At 48.5% G+C, this 22,117-nt stretch overlaps 2 protein-coding genes across 11 annotated transcripts in view; both read left to right on the top strand.

The window, feature by feature from the left end:
* The window catches only part of SGMS1 (sphingomyelin synthase 1), a 289,510-nt gene extending 276,288 nt beyond the window's left edge, over positions 1-13,222 (top strand). For all 10 annotated transcript variants that reach the window (XM_045039869.1, XM_019814218.2, XM_045039864.1 and 7 more), the window contains 3 exons: positions 7,409-7,562; positions 10,640-10,806; positions 11,485-13,222. In XM_045039869.1, the coding sequence (XP_044895804.1) occupies positions 7,409-7,562; positions 10,640-10,806; positions 11,485-11,664 (501 nt within the window). In that variant the 3' untranslated portion in view covers positions 11,665-13,222. The remainder of the gene's footprint in view (positions 1-7,408; positions 7,563-10,639; positions 10,807-11,484) is intronic.
* Positions 13,223-13,826: 604 nt separating this feature from the next.
* ASAH2 (N-acylsphingosine amidohydrolase 2) overlaps positions 13,827-22,117 on the top strand; it is a 100,396-nt gene continuing 92,105 nt past the window's right edge. Inside the window, exon 1 of the mRNA XM_045039862.1 lies at positions 13,827-14,305. The gene's annotated coding sequence lies outside the window, so the exon portion shown is untranslated. The remainder of the gene's footprint in view (positions 14,306-22,117) is intronic.

Raw genomic sequence — 22,117 nt, 5'->3', positions numbered from 1 at the left:
ACGAGAGAACGCTGAGGCCGCATTGGGCAGAGTGTCTGTCCAGAGCCCCCCAGACGCCGGACCCCGACCCGGGGCTTGTGCTCCTGTGCAGGCAGACTCAGAGACATTGGGAGCACTCCTCCGGCACAGCCCAGCCCAGGGCAAGGAAAGTTAAGGACAGGTGGGAAACACCTTGTTAGAGAAGGCGGAAAACGTGCCCTTGGCTTGTGAACGATTTCCATGAGAACAACTTTTATAGAAACGGGGAAGTTTGATTTAAATGGAAAAAAAAAAAACCCACTTATGGAAAGTGGCTCTTTAGCGAGTACTCCTGTGCACCTGCCTGGAAATGACGTGCGTAAAGTGGGCTGGATTTCGTGAGAACCGCTACCACAACCTGGAGATGCTCTGGAGCCTTTGTCATCTGGAGAGGCGTTGGGGACAACAGCAGGCCGTCTGTAGGGACCCAGAGGCAAGCTCGCTTAGGGAGGGGAGAGGTGGGATCTGAGCCCAGACGACTCACTGGGTGAAACAGAGAAACAGCCTCTCTGCTGATTTGCTCATCTGTGAAATGGGCGTCACAGCCTCTGCACCAACCACCCCCCAGGCTGGTGAGGATACGACCGGATCATTAATGGGGAAACTCAGTGGAAAGGTTGGACTCTCCATCCCCACGAAAGCTAATGTTTTCGTACACAAAATCACCCTGTTACCACTCCCTTTTTCCTGCCCGCTCAAGTAGTAGTAAGACGGTGTGAGAAATCGTGCGGGGCAGGAGTACGGAATCGCAAGAACCGTTCACCCAACCCGCAGGCACACCACCTCTCCCGCGAAGGACGTTCTCATGACTCCTGCTAGTTCTTACGGACGCGTCATTGGTTGGGAGGGCTGCCCCGCCGGGTGACACGCAGGGAGCGGCGGAGTCTTGCCGTTTCGGGCTCCGTCATCAGGGAGAGAAGCTGAGGGAAGCCGCAGTGTGGAGCGTGTGTTTCTCAGCTGCAGGTGCTTGGGCGTGATAGGCATGCCGCCAGCCCTTCCGTGCCTCGATGCCTGCTTCCCTAGCGGGTGTGCCTGTGGTCTGGGGGCTCAGAGCGGCCTTCTCGGCTTGTTGTAGAGGAGAGTGACGTTTCTGTTTGGCGGGGAGATTGTTCTTCAGGAATGGGACAGAAAGTTATTTGCCCTGATGGTAGTAGGTAGATTCATTGAATGAATGAATGAATGAATGAATGAATGAGTAATTTGAGAGCCACCTGGCTGCATGACTTTGCAGTGGGGCATGATCACAGGACGTGACCTCTGAACATCTGGACAGGAGGAGGCTGCTGGAGGAAAAGTTACTCCGCGTGTACCCAGGTCCTGGCTTATGCAAAGCTGGGGGGACCGGCGGTGTGCAGGGGGCCTGCAGTGCCTCGGACAGTGGCAGATGGGGTCCCAGGACTTGGGTCCCCTCCCCAGCTCCAACACTTAACAGCCGGCGGATGGGACCAGCCGTGCCGATTTTCCAGGGCTTCTGCAGGGCGAAGCCTCGGTGAGAGGCAAGGATTATACTCAGTAGCATTTCCACGCCCATCGCCTTGCGGCCATTCGTCAGGGTTAGACCGGAGCCTTTGGATGACGCAGCGTTATTTGGTGAGCCCGGTTCCGGGTGTGCCCTCTCGGGCCAGTAGGGGGTGAGTGTCCCTGCTCTTCAGATACAGCAAAGGGAAGAGGCAAGTGTGCTAGACCATGTGCGAACCGGGTGATGGTGAACAAATTCTCATCCACGCGCTCTGGTACTCAGCCCTGAAAACTTGGGGAGGCCTGCTTTCTAATAGCCAGGGGCTCACTGGTTTCTAACTGTACTAGATTAGTCTGCGTCATTAGGAAGCCTCTCCCGCCTCCTCCTGCTCGCGGTTTCTTCCTGTGCCTTGTTATTGCTTAAGCGATTTGGGCCACTTTACTTCTTAGCCATTCATCAGATGCTGAAGAAAATTGCTGTATTTTCACTGAAAACTGACTTTTCTGTGTCCCTAAGAGACGATAATTCGCAGAGTGAGCTACTACAGCTTCGTAGCGTCTACTGAGAAAGTGACTGGTGTGAATGTCGCCCCAAAATATCTCTGCTTTCAGAAATGAGCATTCAACAGCCTCCTGTTGTGGGGGGCGGGGTACTTCTCCAGCGACAGTGGGGTGAGCGCAGTCCATGCTCTTTCCCACCGACTGCAAGTAAGAAACACCCCGCGGAATGTTCGCAGCAGCTTTTTGAGGATGCCGCAGAGGGGGGCGGGCAGATTGGGGAATGGAGCTAAAGTAAGCACGAGAGAGACCAGAGTTCCCGTCTTTTCCTCTTCTTTAGTCTCTTCCCGTACGTCCTGCCTGCACTCGAAGGCCGCCGAGATCCCACAACTGGAGACCTCCAAGAGAATTCCTCTCTTCCTAGCCCAAGGAGCGGGGACTTCTAGAAGTCCCTTTGGGACAGAGACGGGGAGAAATCCTGCCAGCTTCCATTGAAACCCTGCTGACGTGTAGTTTGTACATTCTACGTGTTCTCTGTGCTTGTTTTTAAAAAAATAGTTGATTATGCCAAATGTTTTATTTTTTTCCTCGATAAGAGACGACGTCTATGATACAAACTTACTACACAGGCATTATAAACTGATTTCGTTCATCATTTATTACGCAGTCGTAGCCCAAGTCAACGCATTTGAATCACTGTGGTGTGAGTCTAACCAGTCACCTCAGATGGTGGTTCAGTAGGTTTGAGAATCATTTTATAGGGACTCCCGATGTTGCCAGTACTTGCCGGCCTGGGCTTCGAGTAGCAAGCAAGCAGTTATTTAATAACAATTCCTGGTTAGATTGTTTCCACTCTGTTCCTTTTATTTTTTTTTTAATTTTTTTTTCAACGTTTATTTATTTTTGGGACAGAGACAGAGCATGAACGGGGGAGGGGCAGAGAGAGAGGGAGACACAGAATCGAAGCAGGCTCCAGGCTCTGAGCCATCAGCCCAGAGCCCAACGCGGGGCTCGAACTCACGGACCGTGAGATCGTGACCTGGCTGAAGTCGGACGCTTAACCGACTGCGCCACCCAGGCGCCCCCACTCTGTTCCTTTTATACGTAATATCATAGTGGGAGAGTTCTACCTAAAGCGTTCATTCCCATCTGGGATCATTTCTTTGCGGTAGGCTCTGAGACTCCGTGTAAACGAGTCACGGGCGATGCCGTTTGGATTGCCGGTCGATATCGATGATGATTTTTGCAGGAGAATTTTGTTGATTGTCATAACGATGATGCTCCCCAAGTGGTAGGTGAGGAAGTGGAGGGTTAGACTGGTCCGGCCGCCTCGGATCACCCAGCTAAGTGGCAGAGCCCAGTCTGCCCGCCACCCCTCCCGGCTGGCAGGTGCATTCGGTTCACCCCCCCTCACCCAGCCGCTGGGCCTGCCCCGCCAGCCCCAGCCCTGCTTCCGCTTCCCTCAGCTTTGCTAACTTGATATGGGAGCAAAGTTTGTGTCTGTTTGTTTTGCAGTCTCCATGCCTCCCGCTGGTCATATCCTTTGTCCTCTGATACATTTTGTCTCCCACGTTGGTCTTATTTACTTGGTTCATATGGTCAGTTTCCGTGAAAAAGATGTTAGCTGGTTTCTGCTCCGGTTGATTATGCAACACGTCTTTTACTTTGTTTGCTTTTTTTTTTTTTAACATAATTAAAATTTTTATGTGGCCATAGCCATCCACCTTCTTTTCCTGTTTCCCACTAAGCTTGAAGAGACCGCCCCTCCCAGAGGTTTGACAGCCATGGAAAGAGGTTTTTTAAAAGAAAGCTTAGGTGTTTTAAGGGCACTTGGAGGAAATGCAGCATTAATTTTCAGCTATTTTTTTCTCGATGCTGTGTTTACCTGGTAATGTCTCCCTCCTCCCCACGCGTACAGGTTCCCCACAAATATTTTCGTGCTAAAACGGGAGGGCAAATTACAGGGTGGTGGTGCCTGAGAATAGGATTTCTAGTGTAAAAAACACAGTTTTTGGAAAGACAATCTGAAATGGAATAAAATGAAAAGCTACCCAGGCTTTTGTTGCCATAATTTTCCTCTTTATACTATGCATTGTTATGACAGAACTGGACCCAACTTTCCATTTAAATCTTTTGAAAAATTTCTATCGTGTTTATTACATATGTGCAATTAAAAGAAAATGGGCACCTGGGTGCCTCAGTTAAGCATCCGACTTCAGCTCAGGTCATGATCTCACAATTCATGAGTTTGAGCCCCACGTCGGGCTCTATGCTGACAGCTCAGAGCCTGGAGCCTGCTTTGGATTCTGAGTCTCCCTCTTTCTCTCTGCCCCGCCCTCATACTCTCTCTCTTTTTCCAAAAATAAGTAGACATTTTAAAAATGTTTTTAAACAAAATGGTTCTGTACAACTTTCACGACACACCGTAGCCACCCGTCCCCCTGAACCCTGACCAACTCCAGCCCACGTTCCTAACTCCTTTCAACAATTTTAGCTGAAGCTGGTGGTGCTTACCTTCATAGCTTTTTACTTTTCACAGATGTGTGTGTGTGTGTGTGTGTGTGTGTGTGTGTGTGTGTGTGTGTGTTACCCTGCGGTCTGTAAGGGACACGGCAGTTTCATTTCTCTGTTTTTCTGATGGAAGTCTTATTTTTGACCTCCTACGGGAAGGCTGGAGGGGAGGGTCCACGGTGCCCCAGCTCCCACCCACCCTGGTGGGCGGTCCTGCTTCCTGTCCCCTCTTCCCTGTCTGGGTCTGGATTTCTGTTCTGACTTAACTCCACATTTCATGTTCACACTATTAGTTTCTAAATGCTCTCTGTAGCCAGCTCAAGTCGTTTCCTATAATGATTCTTGTGCACAACATTTTGTTTCTTAGAGAGTTAGCGATTGCCTTGCCTTTTGCTTTCTTAGTGTTCTGTGTGCACACTCACCCCCATGTGGTTTCACCTTCCCGTGGATAACCCTCGCACCCGTACCCACCCCCCCGCCCATGGTTCACTATGCAGGCTCACAGCCCCTCGGCTCTGCCTTCACTGACGACCTAGCAAATCCTGTCTCTTCTTTTTTTCTGCTCTTTCTGCTTTACAAAGCGTCTGCTCTCTAGTTCCCCGAAGAGTATGTAGGTGGTAAATACTGTGAAATCTTGTGAAAATGGCTTTAGTCGATCCTGTACTGCAGGGTCGCTTAAGAGTATGGCTGGGCATAGGTTGCTAAGTTGAAAATCATTTTCCCATGGAACTTGGAGGCATTTTTCCAAAGCCTTCTGTCTTCCAGGATTGTTTTTGAAAAAGCTGACTCTTGATCCTTTGTATGAAGCTTGTTTGTGTTTTTTTTTTATAAATACATCATGACTTTAATTTTAATGTTTACTTATTTTTGAGACAGAGTGCAAGTGGAGGGGAGGGTCAGAAAGAGGGAGACACAGAATCAGAAGCAGGCTCCAGGATCTGAGCTGTCAGCACAGAGCCCGACGCGGTGCTCGAACTCACAGACCGTGAGATCATGACCTGAGCCAAAGTTGGCGCTTAACCGACTGAGCCACCCAGGCACCCCAAGTATGAAGCTTGTCTTTGATTTCTGGAGGCGTTAGGGTCTCTTGCTAACCCCCCACTGCGTACCTGAAATCTCGTGGTGCCGAGTCTTGCCGTAGAGGTCTGTTTTCTTGTGGTGACCCTTTGAATTTGGAAATCTGTCTCCTCTGTGCCATGTGTCCAACCTGCCATCCTTGACTAGAAATCTTGATACATTTTCTTAAAGGGAAATTGTAGCAGACCCCGTGTTTCCCAAAGCCTGGCATGTTACCAGTGAAATGTCGAAAAGGGTCAGGGTGATTAATTTAATTCTGGTTAAAAGTAACTAGTGTGCTGGCAACCTAAGATACAGACCAGCACGCATTCCGTTTGACATAGCAAAGAAAAATGGCAGGGAGTGTGTTGTTTAAGCCTCTGATGACTCCGGCGTGCAGCCCAGACTTGCATCAGAGACGGAGATTTATCCGTGAGATTGTTTCACTCTTACTGAAAAGGAAGAGCGCACGGTTCCACTCACGTGATTTCAGTAGATTGAAGGTAGATCCAGTCAGTCCCTTGTGTCACTTTGGTCGCCGAAAGTCCCATTTGACCTCCTCAGTCTCCAGCATCAGCTGGGTCCGTAGAGCCGCTGTCCTGTAAGCTGAGCACGGGGACTTGTCCTAGATATTTTCCCCCAAGTGGCTTCCGTCGTAAACCGCGATCGCTTACTCTTTCTCTATCAGTGTAATTTTAAAAATGGGGCAAGCGTCTGCTGAAACGTGCTCCAGAAAGTGCAGGCAAGGAACGGCTGCGGCCACACGCTTCCTCTCTAGTGAACGTGGACGGCAGCCTTCATGGGGGGTTTACGTGTCTTGATGGAAGCTCAAAAAGCCGGAACATTCCCGTGCGCCTCCTCTCCTCAGCACCCACACCAGGCGCTTCTGTGAGCACGTGTGGGGGGCGTTAGTTCTGTTGCTCCCTCCCTGGAGGGACCTCTGTGTCACACCGACTGACCCCTCCCCCTTCAGACTCCAGCGACGAGTGCAGGCTGTCACCTGTGCATCCGACCACTGAGCTGTAAATTGGGGGTTCCCGTGACCCCCCCCAGATTTGGTTAGTTTGCTAACGGTTGTTCCCAAAACTAAGGAAAACATGTAACTTACCAGAGACCCGGTGTATTATAAGAGGATGTAACTTAGGGCAGCCGGACGGAAGGAATGCCCTGGGCGAGGTCTCTGGGAAGGGGCGTGGGGCTCCCACGCCCCCCACATCTCTACTTTGTCATCAGCCTAGTCACTTTCTGAACCTCCATCCTTGTGGATTTTTGTGGAGGCATCGTTATGTAATAAGCAGGATTTTTTTAATGTTTTTATTTATTCTTGAGAGAGAGAGAGAGACAGAGGCAGAGTGTGAGCAGGGGAGGGGCAGAGAGAGAGGGAGGTACAGAATGTGAAGCAGGCTCCAGGCTCCCAGCTGTCAGCGCAGAGCCCGATACGGGGCTCGAACTCACAAACCCCGAGATCAGGAAGTCGGACGCTTAACCGATGGAGCCGACCAGGCGCCCCTGTAAGCAGGACTGATGAGTCATTGGCCATCCACCTCAGCCCTCGCCCCTCCCTGGTGGTCCAGCCGTCTGATCACAGGGTTGGCTCTCCCGGCGTCAAGCCCCGACGCTCCGGGGCCTTCCGAGGGTCACCGCCCTAAGGAGCTCTCAGGTGTGGGTGAAAGCGGCTGGTTGTGACTAGCCACGGATGCCTTTTGTCTCGGGAAATGGCAGAGGTGGTGCCGAGAGCCACGTCCAGGGCCAGGTGTGCGTTTCTCGGCAGAAGTCAGGATATCGCAGGGCCTGGCCCTGACCGGAGGAGGGCGCCACAGCAGTCCGGGGTCGACTGGTAACGCCTCTCGTCTCTCCTCTCCCACAGCTGTTCGGAGACTGGGAAGCACAAGTGCGGAGGATAATGAAGCTCATTGCCGGTGGCGGCCTGTCCATCACCGGCTCTCACAACATGTGCGGGGACTACCTGTACAGCGGCCACACGGTCATGCTCACGCTCACTTACTTATTTATCAAAGAGTGTAAGTCAAGGACAGCCCTCCGGCAGCGTCCCCACCGCACCCCGACACCGCGGGCCCCCAGCGCGGCGGGGGGCGGGGGCAGGGTCGCCGCTCTTGCCCCTGGGTGGGGGGCGGGGGGCGCCTCGTCTCCTCTGGTGTCGGCAGAGCCTTCGGGCTGCGCTACAGCTGCTGGAAGGAGCGGGAGGGAAGCTCGTGAGCCCAGGCCTGGTGGCACGTGACGTAGACCGCGTGTCACCGCCCTACGCTGCGCGTGGGGGTCAGGGAGGTCTCTGCCCTCAGAAGCCGGGGGCTCAGGGGCACTTAAGTGATGCAGGCGCCAAAAGGGAGTCTCCTTTAAAATGTACATAAGGGCCGCCTGGGGGGCTCAGTCGGTGAGGCATCCGTCTCCTGATTTCGGCTCAGGTCATGACCTCCCGGTTCGTGGGTTCGAGCCCAGCATCAGGCTCTGCGCTGACAGTGCTTGGGATTCTCCCTCTCCCGCTCTCTCTGCCCCTCCCCTGCTCGCTCACTCTCTCTCAAAACACAGAAACTTAACAAACCACTACCTAAAATACATTTTTAAATGTACTTAAAATATTTTATTGCAAAACACACAAAAAATATTTAAATAAACCCCTGTCCCCTGCTCAGATTTAACAGACGCTGGCATTCACCATACCTGTTTCAGATAACCCTTTGTGAAGCACATACAGCGCTAACATATGATTAAGGCTGTTCATGCCTTGCTTCCCATGTTCCTGTGTCATTTCCACGCATGTCTTGAGTCTTGCCGATGATGGCTTTGTGGTTTCTAAAGTTAACATGTGGTATGACGTTATATATGGTCTTTTGCCCCCTTTTTTCTCTCAGAGTATGTTTGTGAGACATGAGGCTCTCTTTCTCCTGCGGTCCGGAGGGGCCTGGGGGGTGCACGTGGGGCACCTTCTGAGTGAATTCTAACACTTTCTGTCGGTTTGGCCCTTTTGCCGGTGGGGCGGGGGGAGCGGAGGGGGTTGTCACAGCCTGGGGAGCGCTCCCTGCTGGTTGTACTGTAAAGGCAGTGAAGTCTTATCCTCAAAGGAAGCATGGCCATGTGGGGAAACTCGGAGGACGCGGCTCACAACCTCTGACTTTGAGTCCTGGTGCCATCCCCACCTCCGTGACGGGGAAAGACCTTAACCTCTCTGAGTCTTAGCTTCCTCGTCTTTAGAGCGAGACACTGGTAGCCGCTCTATGGCCGAGGGACAGGTTGTAGAAATTAAAACGGGTGTCATGTCCGCACTGCAACACGTACATGAAGAATGAATGGTAGCTGTAGGGTGTATCAATGCAGATTTTCCTGGGGGTGGGGTACGGTGCCCCCCACCCCTGCCCTGACCACTCCATTTAGAGTCGCAAACCTCCCTTCCCCTTCTCGGTTTCTGATCCTGCTTCTCCTGTTCAACTTTATTTTTTCATAGCAGTTAACACCTTCTAACACAGTGTAAAATCTCCTTTTTTATTATAATTATTTTTTACTGTGTCTCCTCTGTCCCAGGAAGGGATCTCCCCCAACAAAGGCAGGCTCTTTGCCTGTTTTGTTCGTTGATCTCTATACCCAGAGCATTTCCTGTCCCAGGCACATAGTAGATGTTCAATAAATACTGGTTAAACGAATGACTAGTTCTTTTTTTTTTTTTTTTTTTTTTTAACGTTTATTTATTTTTGGGACAGAGAGAGACAGAGCATGAACGGGGGAGGGGCAGAGAGAGAGGGAGACACAGAATCGGAAACAGGCTCCAGGCTCTGAGCCATCAGCCCAGAGCCTGACGCGGGGCTCGAACTCCCGGACCGCGAGATCGTGACCTGGCTGAAGTCGGACGCTTAACCGACTGCGCCACCCAGGCGCCCCGTTCTTTTTTTTTTTTTTAATTTTTTTTAATTGTCTTTATTTTTGAGAGGCAGAGAGAGACAGAGTGTGAGTGGAGGAGGGGCAGAGAGAGAGGGAGACACAGAATCCGAAGCAGGCTCCAGGCTCTGAGCTGTCAGCACAGAGCGTGATACAGGGCTCAAACTCACGGACCGTGAGATCATGACCTGAGCTGAAGTCAGACGCTCAACCGACTGAGCCACCCAGGCACCCCCAAATGAGGAGTACTTGTATGCTGTGAGAAGCCAGTGAAAGTCTAACCTTTCTCCCCCTGGGTAGGGAGGACGGATCACATTCAAGTGACATTTTTGCGTAAAATTTCAGACCCTCTTCAGCCCATTCTTTGAGAATGCAAAGTGGGAAGGCCTGGACAAATAGAGATGATGGTGCTCCCCTCAGGTGGGAGCTTCCAAATCAAGGTACGGACAGGTATTGACCTGACACTACCCTGCCTTTGAATGCACTCGCACCAAAATTCCCAGGCACTTGGATTCTTTCTTATTTCTGTTTGAGAAATGGAATCTGAGACTCTTAAAGAGTTTCAGGTCAGTGTTTAGTCACAAAGCTTGGGAAGCAAGTAGGACAGTTGTATCAATTCTAATTGCCTAGTCCGTGTGTAAGGATCTATAGACCAAAAAGTATTGATTTTTGTTTGGAGCATTAACCCCAAATTATTTATAAGTAAGTTGAATTAAACGTCAGTGGACAGGCTTTTTTTTTTTTTTAATGGAACACGACGCATTATCCTCTCAGTTGTCCTTCTCAACTGCCTTTACATGTGAATCAAGCAGTAGCCAAGTATAAATTACAGTTGCTAATAAAGTCACTTCATAAGATAAGCTGCTTCCATTCTTTTTTTTTTTTTTTTAACACTTATTTGTTTTTGAGAGACAGAGATAGCGCACAGGCGGGGGAGGGGCAGAGAGCGAGGGAGACACAGAATCCGAAGCAGGCTCCAGGCTCCGAGCTGTCAGCACAGAGCCCGACACGGGGCTCGAACTCACGGACCGCGAGATCGTGACTTGAGCCGAAGTCGGACGCTTCACCGACAGAGCCCCCCAGACGCCCCAAGCTGCTTCCATTCTAACCTTGACTACATATAAGCTAAGACCCTTAAATTTGCCGCCCAAACGATCTGTTTTCAGGCGGAAAGATCAGAGTAACCGGTGTGAATCGCTCCTCTTTTCAGATTCCCCTCGACGACTGTGGTGGTACCACTGGATATGCTGGCTCCTCAGCGTGGTTGGGATCTTCTGTATTCTCTTAGCGCATGACCACTACACTGTGGACGTGGTGGTGGCGTATTACATCACCACAAGACTCTTCTGGTGGTACCACACTATGGCCAATCAGCAAGTGAGTTTTCCCCTTGTCTGATTACAGCTTCTCTCAACGCCTGGCCTGACGGTGCTGGCATGGGGGCGGGGGGACGTGCAGAGAACCCACGGATGTCTTAGGCCTCTCTCCAGGGGGGCTAGGCAACTGGGATTGCGTTGTCTTTCGTGATGCTGAGCCACCTCGCAACAAAAAATGAGCAAGAAATGTGTTAGTACAGTGACGCAGAGATTGCATCCTTCTAGAACAGGTATCACCGTCCCTGTCCCTGACAAATGCCTTCCAAGCCGGGCCCCCCTGCTGTTTGATCGGCACCCCTCCCCTCTTCTCCTGGCCTGGGCCCCTGAGCAGCCAAACACTCAACTTCCATCGCAGAAGAGTAACGGAGACACTAACTGGGGCGCGCGCACTTACGGACAAGAGACCGAGGAAGCCACGCGTTCTCCGTGCGCTCCCGGAGTTGGAGTTCTTTGCTCTCCTGCTAGGGGGTGGCCTGGTTAGCACACGAGTGCAGAGTGGGGGCGTGCGTGTGAAACTAGGGTACGTGGGTGGACACAGGGCCGTACCGGGGTCCTTTGTGAATTGTAATTAGGGAAATACATCCACTTAAGGTGGAAGATCGTTAGAAAAGTACATATGTTCGTTTGGGGGCCCATGAATTGCTCTCCCTGACCTGGTTTCCTGTCTTTGTCGTCATAGGTGCTCAAAGAAGCTTCCCAGATGAACCTCCTGGCTAGGGTGTGGTGGTATAGGCCATTTCAGTACTTTGAAAAGAATGTCCAAGGAATCGTACCTCGATCTTACCACTGGCCCTTCCCCTGGCCGGTGGTCCACCTCGGGAGGCAGGTGAAATACAGCCGCTTGGTGAACGACACATAACGGCCGCACCAAGTGGGGGACGAGGACCCTTTCCAAGTGCTGAGAACTCCAGTGAGAGCAGACGCCATAAACAGACGATCCCGTTATCTTTCAGCCGTTTCCTTGACTTAACCTATTGAGTTACCTGGTCAGCACTGTGATCTTTTTTTCTCTCCAAAGGACCTGCGTGGGACAACAATAAAGAAAACGTAACCTATCATGCACTGCACACATTTCCTGTTCGTGAGTCCGGGGTTCCGCATAAGCTGCATCACCACGTTCCTTTGTATACGATGCAACAGCATAAATGTAAGCTTTTCTATCATCAGTTCTGGTCTTTCCAGTCACATCTGGAAAATAAAGCGTATTATTTTCTTGGGAAAACATACTTTTCATATCTCTTGCCCCAAAGATTGGGCTGTAAGCCATTTTCTAGCAAATGTCTCTATGAAGGTTTCTAAGTACCTGAATGGGGTTCGATTCTGAAATCTTTCTACCTGTTGCACCGCTATTCAAATAAAAAATGACAGACACAGAAAGGTGTGGTAACTTTGGGTTTTGTAAAAAGCAGAGAGAGTGTGTCAAAAAGTGCAAAAAAAAAAAAAGATTCTGTTATAAAGTGATTTTCTAAGTATTTCCTAACTTTATTTTTCAAAATGATGTTATGAAAACCAAATTTCAAGATTTTTACATGTCAGAGAGAAGAGAGTTAAAATTAAAAAAAAAAATGCTTCTTGGGAGAGAAATTTGTCTATGTTTCTAGTGCCTTTCTTGTCTTGATTGTATGGTCAGTAGGCAATCTTAAATGTTTTTATTTAAAATAAAGTATTCCATGAAGATATAAATGTATGTATACACTACTAAATTTTGCATTTATAGCTAAATTAAATCTGAAGACTGCTTATGGTTTTTAAATTGCTATGAATTAACGAAGGGGGGAGTTAATTAGAAAATCAGAGCCCTGTTCCCATATTGTGAGCAGGTGGCAATGACATGTACCACTTAAATTATTTTATCATCTATTTGGTGGTTCGATTTTAACTATACAGTGAAAACAGCCATGAATACTTTGTTTTTAAAAAGAGAGTTTTGAAAATGATCACTTAACTAAAACTTGAAAGCTATAAATTAGTTATCCATACTCTGATGACAATTTTGTTGGTGAACAACAAAACAGAGATCTATTTCTTTAAAATATATTTGTGCAGAAACTGCATGTATCTCTCAGTTTTACTCCTAACAGAAGTATGTTTGGGGAAGTATTCTATTCCATACTTGCCAACGTGGAGAACAAAATAGTTTTTTAAGAATGAAGAAGTATATATATCCATTCTGTATTTTACGTGCAGCAGAATTATCTTCCGTAGGGTTTTTTTTTTCCTGTGTATTCACAAGGTGATATTTGTATTGTAAAACAATAATGGTGAAGGAAATAAAAAGGCTTTTAAAATTTTGTTTGTTTTAAATATTTGTAAAGTTATTATTATTCCAGAGAGTATACTGATATCTTAACAGCTTACCTAGACCATAAATTAATCAAAATGCACTTTTTAATAAAACCTGATACTTAAAACATAAATGGCTGTTACTCCTGATGTGTTCACATCCTTCCCAGAGGTCGTAAACGAAGTCATTAAAGCAAGGTAAAAACCCGAGTTGTGGATGTCTTCCCAGAGTTTGAGACAGGGCCTACGGCGATCATGTTTCTTTCCCCTTGAGATTTCCTAAAATGTGTGTGGGGGGTTTTTTTTTTTGGTTTTTTGTTTTTTTTCAAAAGTACACCAAAAGAATCACACAGGTAAGTTAATTTCAAAATGCAGACAGACCACCTTGCTACAGATGTAAAGCTGGGATGGCGTCCCGCCTGGGGCTCCGGCCGTGTGTCTCACTCGGAGGACCAGAATCCTGGGATGGGTTTCTAGCACAGCCTCTCCCGCGCTTGGACTCTTGGGCGCTTGGACTCTTGTTGCGAATCGAAAGGGAAAGCACCTTGAGTAATGAAAATGCGTCACTAGCACATGCTAAACATTGGATCTTTCTTCCTAAGTCAAAGCAGTTTTATTTAAAAAAAAAAAAAAAAAGATTATTACAGGTTTGCGTACTACATAGGTACTAAGAAATTCATTCACTAATTTCTCTTCATGCCCGATGGCACCGGTTCGTGAATGGACATACCGTGTGGCTCCCGGGTCTGAAGATCCCAGGAAGGATAGAGAAACCTTGTGTTGTGCAGAATTGCAGTACACTTGGTGGGGTCTGCCTGAATGAGGACCTGTGCTTTTCTGTCCTTTCGTTTGGTAAGACAGTACCTCCTAAGGACAGTAGCTTCTTTACTTGGCTCTTGTATGAGCTGGGCATTCTTTACACGCGCTATCTTGTTAACGGCCACACAGCCACAGGGTTAATGATTACCCCATCTTGTGGGAGGCGACTCAGAGAAGTTGAATAAACCTCCCAAGGTCATGCAGCCGGTAAGTGGTGAAACTCTGATTGGAGTGCAGGTCTCCACCCCTCCTCACCACCCTGCACGCCCCCAAATGCTGTGAGTGTTTGTAAATTCTTCCGCAGGAGTCAGCGATGGGAGACATCGGTGCCCGTGGCAGTAAGGCCGAGTAGAATGGCTCTTCCTACGAACTGAGTGCCAGGAAATCCACATCATGAGGTATGAGAGACTAATTTTGCCAGTTTCCTAATTGCTAAATGTTTCATTTGTCTCCCCAGCAAATACCTAAATTGATCAACGTGATAAAGATCTCAAAAACTTTATAAACATCACATAAAACGAGAATACCTCCTTGCTTTAATTTGACTGCCATTGTACAAAAAGTCAACCAGGTGTTGAGGTAACCTTCGGGAAGTAGAATGTGCTACCTGGGGCCCGTGTTACTGACGTCCTTTATTTTTCTCTCCCTTTGGTCCGGAAACTTACTCTGAACAAACCCAGACTTGAAATTGTGCCTGTCAGCGCCTTAGGGTTCTTACGCGTCTTCTGGTTCAGGTTACAAGAAAATTACGCGAGTCCTGCTGGGTCCAGACTCCGGCTCTTAGAGGTCAGAGGTGGGCATGGTCCTCGAGACACAGGCCGAGTGAGGGGACGTTGCCCGAAGCTGGACAAGGGAGGAACAGGATTGGGGCATCGCCCGGCTTACTATTGGTGAAGATACGGAGTGTGGGTTTATCACGCGAGTTAACGTGTTGCATGTGTGAGGAGTCCTTCAAGTTCGTGAGGGCTGGCATGGCCCTGGTGTCATCCAGCATCTAGTGACTGAGCAGATTTAGAAATGCCCTTGAGGATCTGTGACGTATGAATCACAGCAGCCGACGTGTAACACCTGGTCCGCGGGAATAGTGCTTATCCAGAGGATCCATTCGCCATCAGCACACCGTGGTCGGTGGGTGCAAAGATTGGAGTCTCTCTCGAGGATTCTTGGGGGCAGGTTTGTTAAAGATTTGAAGACAGATCAATGAGATGGGCAGACTCCACGTTTCTCCTAGCTAAAAAAAAAAAGGGGAGGGGAGGGCGCCTGGGTGGCTCGGTCGGTTGAGCGTCCGACTTCAGCTCAGGTCGTGATCTCACGGTTCGTGGGCTCGAGCCCTGCGTCAAGCTCTGTGCTGACAGCTCAGAGCCCGGAGCCCGCTTCACTGCCCTTTTTTGTGCTCTCTCTCTCTCTCTCTCTCTCTCTCTCTCTCAAAAATAAACAAAAGCAGGGAGTCCCAATTCAGAAGCTGTACAGCCTCCAGCATCCAGGTTCCTGTGTTGAAGGATGTGTAGGGTGCGGCTTCCGGGGCGGGAATGGCATTCCACATGAGGATAGGGAAGGTTCTGGCTCCCTGGAGGGGGCCGGCCCAGAGTTTTCTCCCAGCCCTACGGTGGCCTAGAGCCACATGTGTTTTGACGGTCTCTTGTTGGGCACATAGACGTTAAAATTGCTATGTCTTCTTGGAGATTTGACCCCTTTATCATTATGTCATCTCTCTATTCCTGAGGATATTCTTGTTGTGAAGCGTGCTTTGTCCGAAGTTAAAATAACAACTTCAGCTTTCTTCTGATTAGTGTTAGTATGGTATATATCTTTCTCCACCCCTTTATTTTTAACCTGTCTGGATCTTTTTTTTTTAATTTTTAAATTTTTTTAAATTTACATCCAAATTAGCATATAGTGCAACAATGATTTTAGGAGGAGATTCCTTAGCGCCCCTTCCCCATTTAGCCCATCCCCCCTCCTACAAGCCCTCCCGTAACCCTCAGTTTGTTCTCCATATTTAAGAGTCTCTTCTGTTTTCTCCCCCTCCCTGTTTTTATATTATTTTTGCTTCCCTTCCCTTATGTTCATCTGTTTTGCCTCTTAAAGTCCTCATATGAGTGAAGTCATAGGATTTTTGTCTTTCTCTGACTAATTTCACTTAGCGTAATACCCTCCAGTTCCATCCACGTAGTTGCACATGGCAAGATTTCATTCTTTTTGATGCCGAGTAATACTCCATTATTTATATATATATATAAATATAAATATATATATATATACCACAATTTCTTTATCGTTTCATCCATTGATGGACATTTGGGCCCTTTCCGTACTTTGCCTATTGTCGATAGTGCTGCTATAAACATGGGGCGCATGTGTCCCTTCGAAACAGTGCACCTGTATCCCATGGAGAAATGCCTAGTTGTGCATTTGCTGGGTCGTAGGGTAGTTGTATTTTTAGTTTTCTGAGGAACCTCCATACTGTTTTCCAGAGTGGTTGCACCAGCTTGCATTCCCACCAACAATGCAAAAGAGATCCTCTCTCTCCGCATCCTCGCCAACATCCGTTGTTGCCTGAGTTGTTAATGTGAGCCATTCTGACAGGTGCCAGGTGGTATCTCATTGTAGTTTTGATTTGTATTTCCCTGATGATGAGTGACGTGGAGCATTTTTTCATGTGTCGGTTGGCCATCCGGATGTCTTCTTTGGAGAAGTGTCTACTCATATCTTTTGCCCATGTCTTCACTGGGTTATTTGTTTTTTGGGTGTTGAGTTTGGTAAGTTCTTTGTAGATTTTGGATACTAACCCTTTATCTGATAATGTCATTTGCAAATATGTTCTCCCATTCTGTCGGTTGCCTTTTCGTTTTGCTGGTTGTTTCCTTCGCTGTGCAGAAGCTTTTTATTTTGATGAGGTCCCAGTAGTTCATTTTTGCTTTTGTTTCCCTTGTCTGGATCTTTAGATTTAAAGTAGATTTCTTATAGACAGAATATATAAACAGAAAAACAGCATCTTGTTTTTCACCTATTCTGACGATCTCTTGTCTTTTTATTGATGTATTTAGACCTTTCACATTTAAAGTACGGTTAACCTTTGAACCACACAGGTTTGAGCTAAGCAGGTCCACTTACACATGGATTTTTTTTTTTCAGTAAATACAGTACTGTAAATGTATTTTCTGATTTTCTTAATATTTTACTTTTTCTAGCTTCATTTTTTTTTAAGTTTATTTATTTTGAGAGAGAGAGAGAGAGGTAGAGGGAGAGAATCCCAAGCAGGCTCTGCACTGCCAATGCAGGGCCCGATGCGGGACTCAAACTCACAAACCGTAAGATCATGACCTGAGCTGAAACCAAGAGTCAGATGACCAACTGACTGAGCCACCCAGGGGCCCTTCTCCAGCTTTATTCTAGGAATGCAGTATATAGAATACAAAGTACGTGTTAATCAATTGTTTATGTTAGTGATGAGGCTTCTGGTCACCATTTGGCTGTTAGTCGGTAAGTATATGTGGATTGTTGACCCCTCTCCCTCCCCCTACCAGCAGTTCATCTAAGTTTCCATATAAGTGTTCCTTCTAATTTATGGCTTCAGTGGCTTCTGCTCCATGTAAGCAGATCTCACCTGTGACTCTGGATGCACCTGTCTCTCCAGGTTCGGGCATGGTGGTTGGAACCATTGACCCCAATCCTGTGATGGCTCCAAGAAAAGTTGTTTTTCAGTTTGTCCAGCCTTTTCTAGTAAGGATAGGAATGGTGACCAGACTCCCAAGCTTTTTCCATCTTGAACATGAAACCAGAAGCCCTTGGTGACCCAGCTTTTGTAGTCAGATAAATTTGGGAGTTAGTGACTAAGCCATTATCTCTAGAGTGCCCTTAATGTCTGGACATACAAATCTGTGTCCTAACAACAAATGAACTAAAACTAAAACGGTTGGTAGAGTCCACTGTCATGACTTCCAACTCTGTGCACGTGAGCTGTCCAGAAGAACGTGAAGATAATTAACGCTGGACTGGGGAACAGAGGACATACGTGCAGGTGGCTTAAATGTGAGCTTACCCGCCAGAGCCTTTGATGTGCCCTCCCACAGATGACCTAGGATGCAGCCGGGCGCTAGAGCAAAGCCCAAACTCCAGAGTGGCCTGAATGACTCTCCCTCTCTTTCTTTCTTTAGACTGCTCTAGTTGTTAGTTGTCCGACTGCTGTGTCATATCCCGGGCTGGTCCCTGGGAAACAACTGCCAAGGACGTTGGTTAGTAACAAATATGGCTGCTTATGAGGAACCTCAGAACATTAAGAGAAAATGTCGGGTGCCAACAGTCCAGAATGCTTGGTCCATTTATGTCCAAGTGTTTACAGTATGTTCTGTTGGGTTGGTCAATTTCTTCTCTCTCTCTCTCTCTGGCTTGGACCAAGATAAGTTCCAAATTAGTTTAACTTGGTTACTCAAAGCCTTTTTCAGCGTGAGTAGGAAATACAGAAAGTGGTATTCTTGTAGCTGTCCCAGTCCATATTGTACCAAGAACCTCAACCAGAATATCGTCTTTACTTTTTTTTCACACCAAGGGCTTTGTCCAACTCCTCTCTCAAAAGTTGGAGTCTAAAATGCGGTCGTGCTTGGGAGATGCAGTGTGTCATGTTCAAACACAAACCAAGGGCAGCTCCTGAAAGAACGTGAATCATTTAGGCCAGCACTACAGGTTACGTGTGTCGTGGTGTAATGTGGGGCAATGATGAGGCACACGTACCAGTTCTGTGCTCAGTAAACAACCCCTGGCATTATAGAGAGAGAAATGAGAGAGAGATGGAAATGGGGCCCCTGGGAGCCAAGGAAGAAGTCCCAGTCAATGGAAAGACCGGCCCCAGCCAGGGAGAGAGCTGGACGATACATTGAACCAAACGTAGACTCAGCCTTTATCGGGACTTCTGGGTTCATTATCAGTAGACAGAGGCCATGTATGTCTTGGGTCTTTATTAAAAGACTTGCTGGACCGTCCTGAGCATCTGATGCGTGTGCACAATGGTGACTGGGTTACAGGCTGACTCTGACGGAGCAGGACACAGTTATCGGATGAGGAGCGAGGGTCACCATGAAACAGAAACGAGTATCTCCATGATTTACTGGTGCTTGGGATCTGCTCCCCTGGCCAGCTCTGTGTTATCACTTGGAGGAACTGGGATGGTTTTAATTGCTTCCTGCTAGTAGTTATCAGCACGGGAGAAGCGGAAAGGGGGTTTCAGCCAAAGCACTCTGTCTTTCGTGCTCTGTCTTTTTAATAAAGAGCTTGTGCACAGAATCGGGTTTTCCACGGGGGACGCGTAGCAATGCTCCTCGATACTTTAGGATGTGTCGGGGCGGGGGGGGAGGGTACCTCACTTGGGGAAAAAGCGTGATCTGTGAAAATAAACGTTTGTTTGGAAGGCTTCTCTGAAGTCATCGGCTTTGGGTTTCAAGAGGCCACAATCCAGCCGTTGCCAGGCTTACGGAAAGCGTGTTCGTTGCTAGTCCCCGGGGTCACGGGAGCCTTCTGACCCCTGGCTGCCTTGGGCTGTGACGGTGGCCCCCGGCAGGGGTAAGAGCTGAGAAGGCTGTGTTTGCAGCAGAAGCTTCCTTGACGCAGCAGGAGCGTCACAGCCGCTTCAGCGAGCCCCGCAGGCTCTGTGCGCACCAGAGGCGGCCGGACGGATCTGCAGGCGTCTGCTGGCTGGGCTTCTCCGCAGGCTCCGGGGGCGAGCGCATAAAGCAAAGCTTGAAGAGGAGCTGTGCACACGTCTGCCTGGGAAGTGTCGCCGGCCCCGGACGTGGGAGCACATTGCTGTGCTCACCAGCGGACACCAGATGACCCCAGGGCTTGATCTCTGCCCTGCAGCTCGCCCTGGCCTCTCCAAACCCTGGGGCCCAATGGCTGCTGCTGAGGTTTCCCCTGGGGCTCCGGGTTCCTGAGCAGAGGGATCGAAGCAGGGAACGCGGCCAGAAGGCCCTGGTCCCTGTTTTTGCACAATCTTCGGTACCAGCAAGAGAGGGCTGCGGGGCTGCGGCGGGGGGGGGGGGGGGGGGGGGGGGGCGGAGAGATGGCAATACAGTACTTCCTTCGGGAGGGAAAATGTCAATGTATTCAGCACACATAACCCCCACATACTATTAACATTCACCAAGTGTGAATTCAAACAAAAGTCACCAAAATTAGATGGGAAGGGATCTGAAATGTCACTTTCACACATGCCGCGCTTGGAGAGCTGTGACAAATTGGCTTCCTGTGGATCCGGGCCGTCAAAACTGGCTTGGGACGTTCAGGGTCTAATCACCAATTAAAATCAGCAAACACAGCGGATCTGCGCCGGCCCTGGGAAATCCATTTCCTTCTTGGGAATGAAGAGGGCCCCGGTCCAGCTCTTTTTCATCTGACAAAAAATGAGGAGGAATTGCGGGCCATCTCCCTACCGCTAAAGGAGGTCAGAGCAGGAAAGGCAGGCGGGCTCACTGGAGAGACCCGCTGGTTTCTCACTCCCTCTGCCCAGTCTGCCCAGGAAGGCAGGAAAAACTCTAACGGGACCAGAGCCGCTGGGGGCGGGGCCAGAGCCTCTGGGGGCGGGGCCTGGAGGGCAGGTGAGCCTTGGGTCCACAGAACACAGACTCCTCTGTTTCCCAAACTGTCCTTCCCTCCCTCGAGGGGTGGCGAGTGAGATCTCAGGGCTCACACTCACACAAACACACACGTATGCAAATTTAGCATTCCCATCAGCGTATTTCAAGCCGTAACAAATATTTTATTATGGAAAGTTTTTAAGTCTACGCTAACTTCGTAAGAATCCCACAGTGAGAAACCCAGGTAGGCACCGGCTGGCTTCTACCGTTATTTTCTTAACTTGCTGTATCACCTATCAATCCGTTTGCCTGTCTCTCTATGGGTCTTATCCATTACCCTGATTTTCTGAATGCGTTTCAAAGTAAATTGCAGACACGTCTCCCTAAATACTTCAGCGTCCGTGTTCACGTCACTAAAATTCAAAATTTGTTCCCAGGTTTTGTTTGTTGTTGTGGTGGTGGTAAAATGCATAGGCGAAGAAATACATAAATCTTAAGTGTATATTTGCTGTTTTGACAAATGCATGCACCTATGTTATGCAAACACCTATCGTGACAGAGACGATTACTGTGGCCTTTCTGCCTCTTCCCCGTCAATCTTTTTTTTTTTTAATTTTTTTTTCAACGTTTATTTATTTTTGGGACAGAGAGAGACAGAGCATGAACGGGGGAGGGGCAGAGAGAGAGGGAGACACAGAATCGGAAACAGGCTCCAGGCTCCGAGCCATCAGCCCAGAGCCGGACGCGGGGCTCGAACTCACGGACCGCGAGATCGTGACCTGGCTGAAGTCGGACGCTTAACGGACTGCGCCACCCAGGCGCCCCTCTTCCCCGTCAATCTTGGCCAGCCCCCCACCCTACCATGACTCCCAGAGGCAAACACCTACCGTACCTACCCTGATTTCCCACCACACACCTCACCCCACCGTGTATGTGTGTACTCTTTGTATCTGTGTACTTCATTCAGTGTAATATGTTTGCAGTCATCCGTGTTGCCATGCATGGGGATAATCCCTTCCTTTTTATCAGTGACAAGTATTCCACTGAATAAATGGACAGCAGCGTGTTTATCCACTCCCCTCTGGATTGATACCTGGACAGTTTCAAAGTTGTGCCTATTATGAATAAAGCAGCTTACAATATTCTTGTATACGTTTTCCTTGTGTGTGTGCATGTATTTAGTTGTGTATGTTTTCATCTCTCGTAGGTAAATACTACCCAGGTGTGGGATTGCTGGGTCAGAAAGCAGATGTATGTTGAATTTTCTAAGAAATGGGGGCGCCTGGGTGGCTCAGTCGGTTGAGCACCCGACTTTGGCTCAGGTCATGATCTCACGGTTTGTGGGTTCGAGCCCTGTCAGGCTCTGTGCTGACAGCTCAGAGCCTGGAGCCCGCTTCAGATTCTGCGTCTCCCTCTCTTTCTGCCTCTCTCTCCATCTCTGTCTCTCCCAAAAGTAAATAAACATTAAAAAAATTTTTAATTTTAATTTTACAAGGACCAAACCTATAAGCCACATGTCCTTGAATTATTTTAGTGTTTCAGCAGTATTAGCTGTGTTTTCCCACCTATTCAGATTCTTTCCAGTGAAATCTTTGTCAACAGTTTCTTTTAAATACAAATCAATACATTCAAAAAAAAAAA

The sequence above is a fragment of the Felis catus genome, chromosome D2, assembly GCF_018350175.1.
Source record: "Felis catus isolate Fca126 chromosome D2, F.catus_Fca126_mat1.0, whole genome shotgun sequence".
Lineage (NCBI taxonomy): Eukaryota > Metazoa > Chordata > Mammalia > Carnivora > Felidae > Felis > Felis catus.
This window is presented reverse-complemented; position numbering and strand designations above follow the sequence as displayed.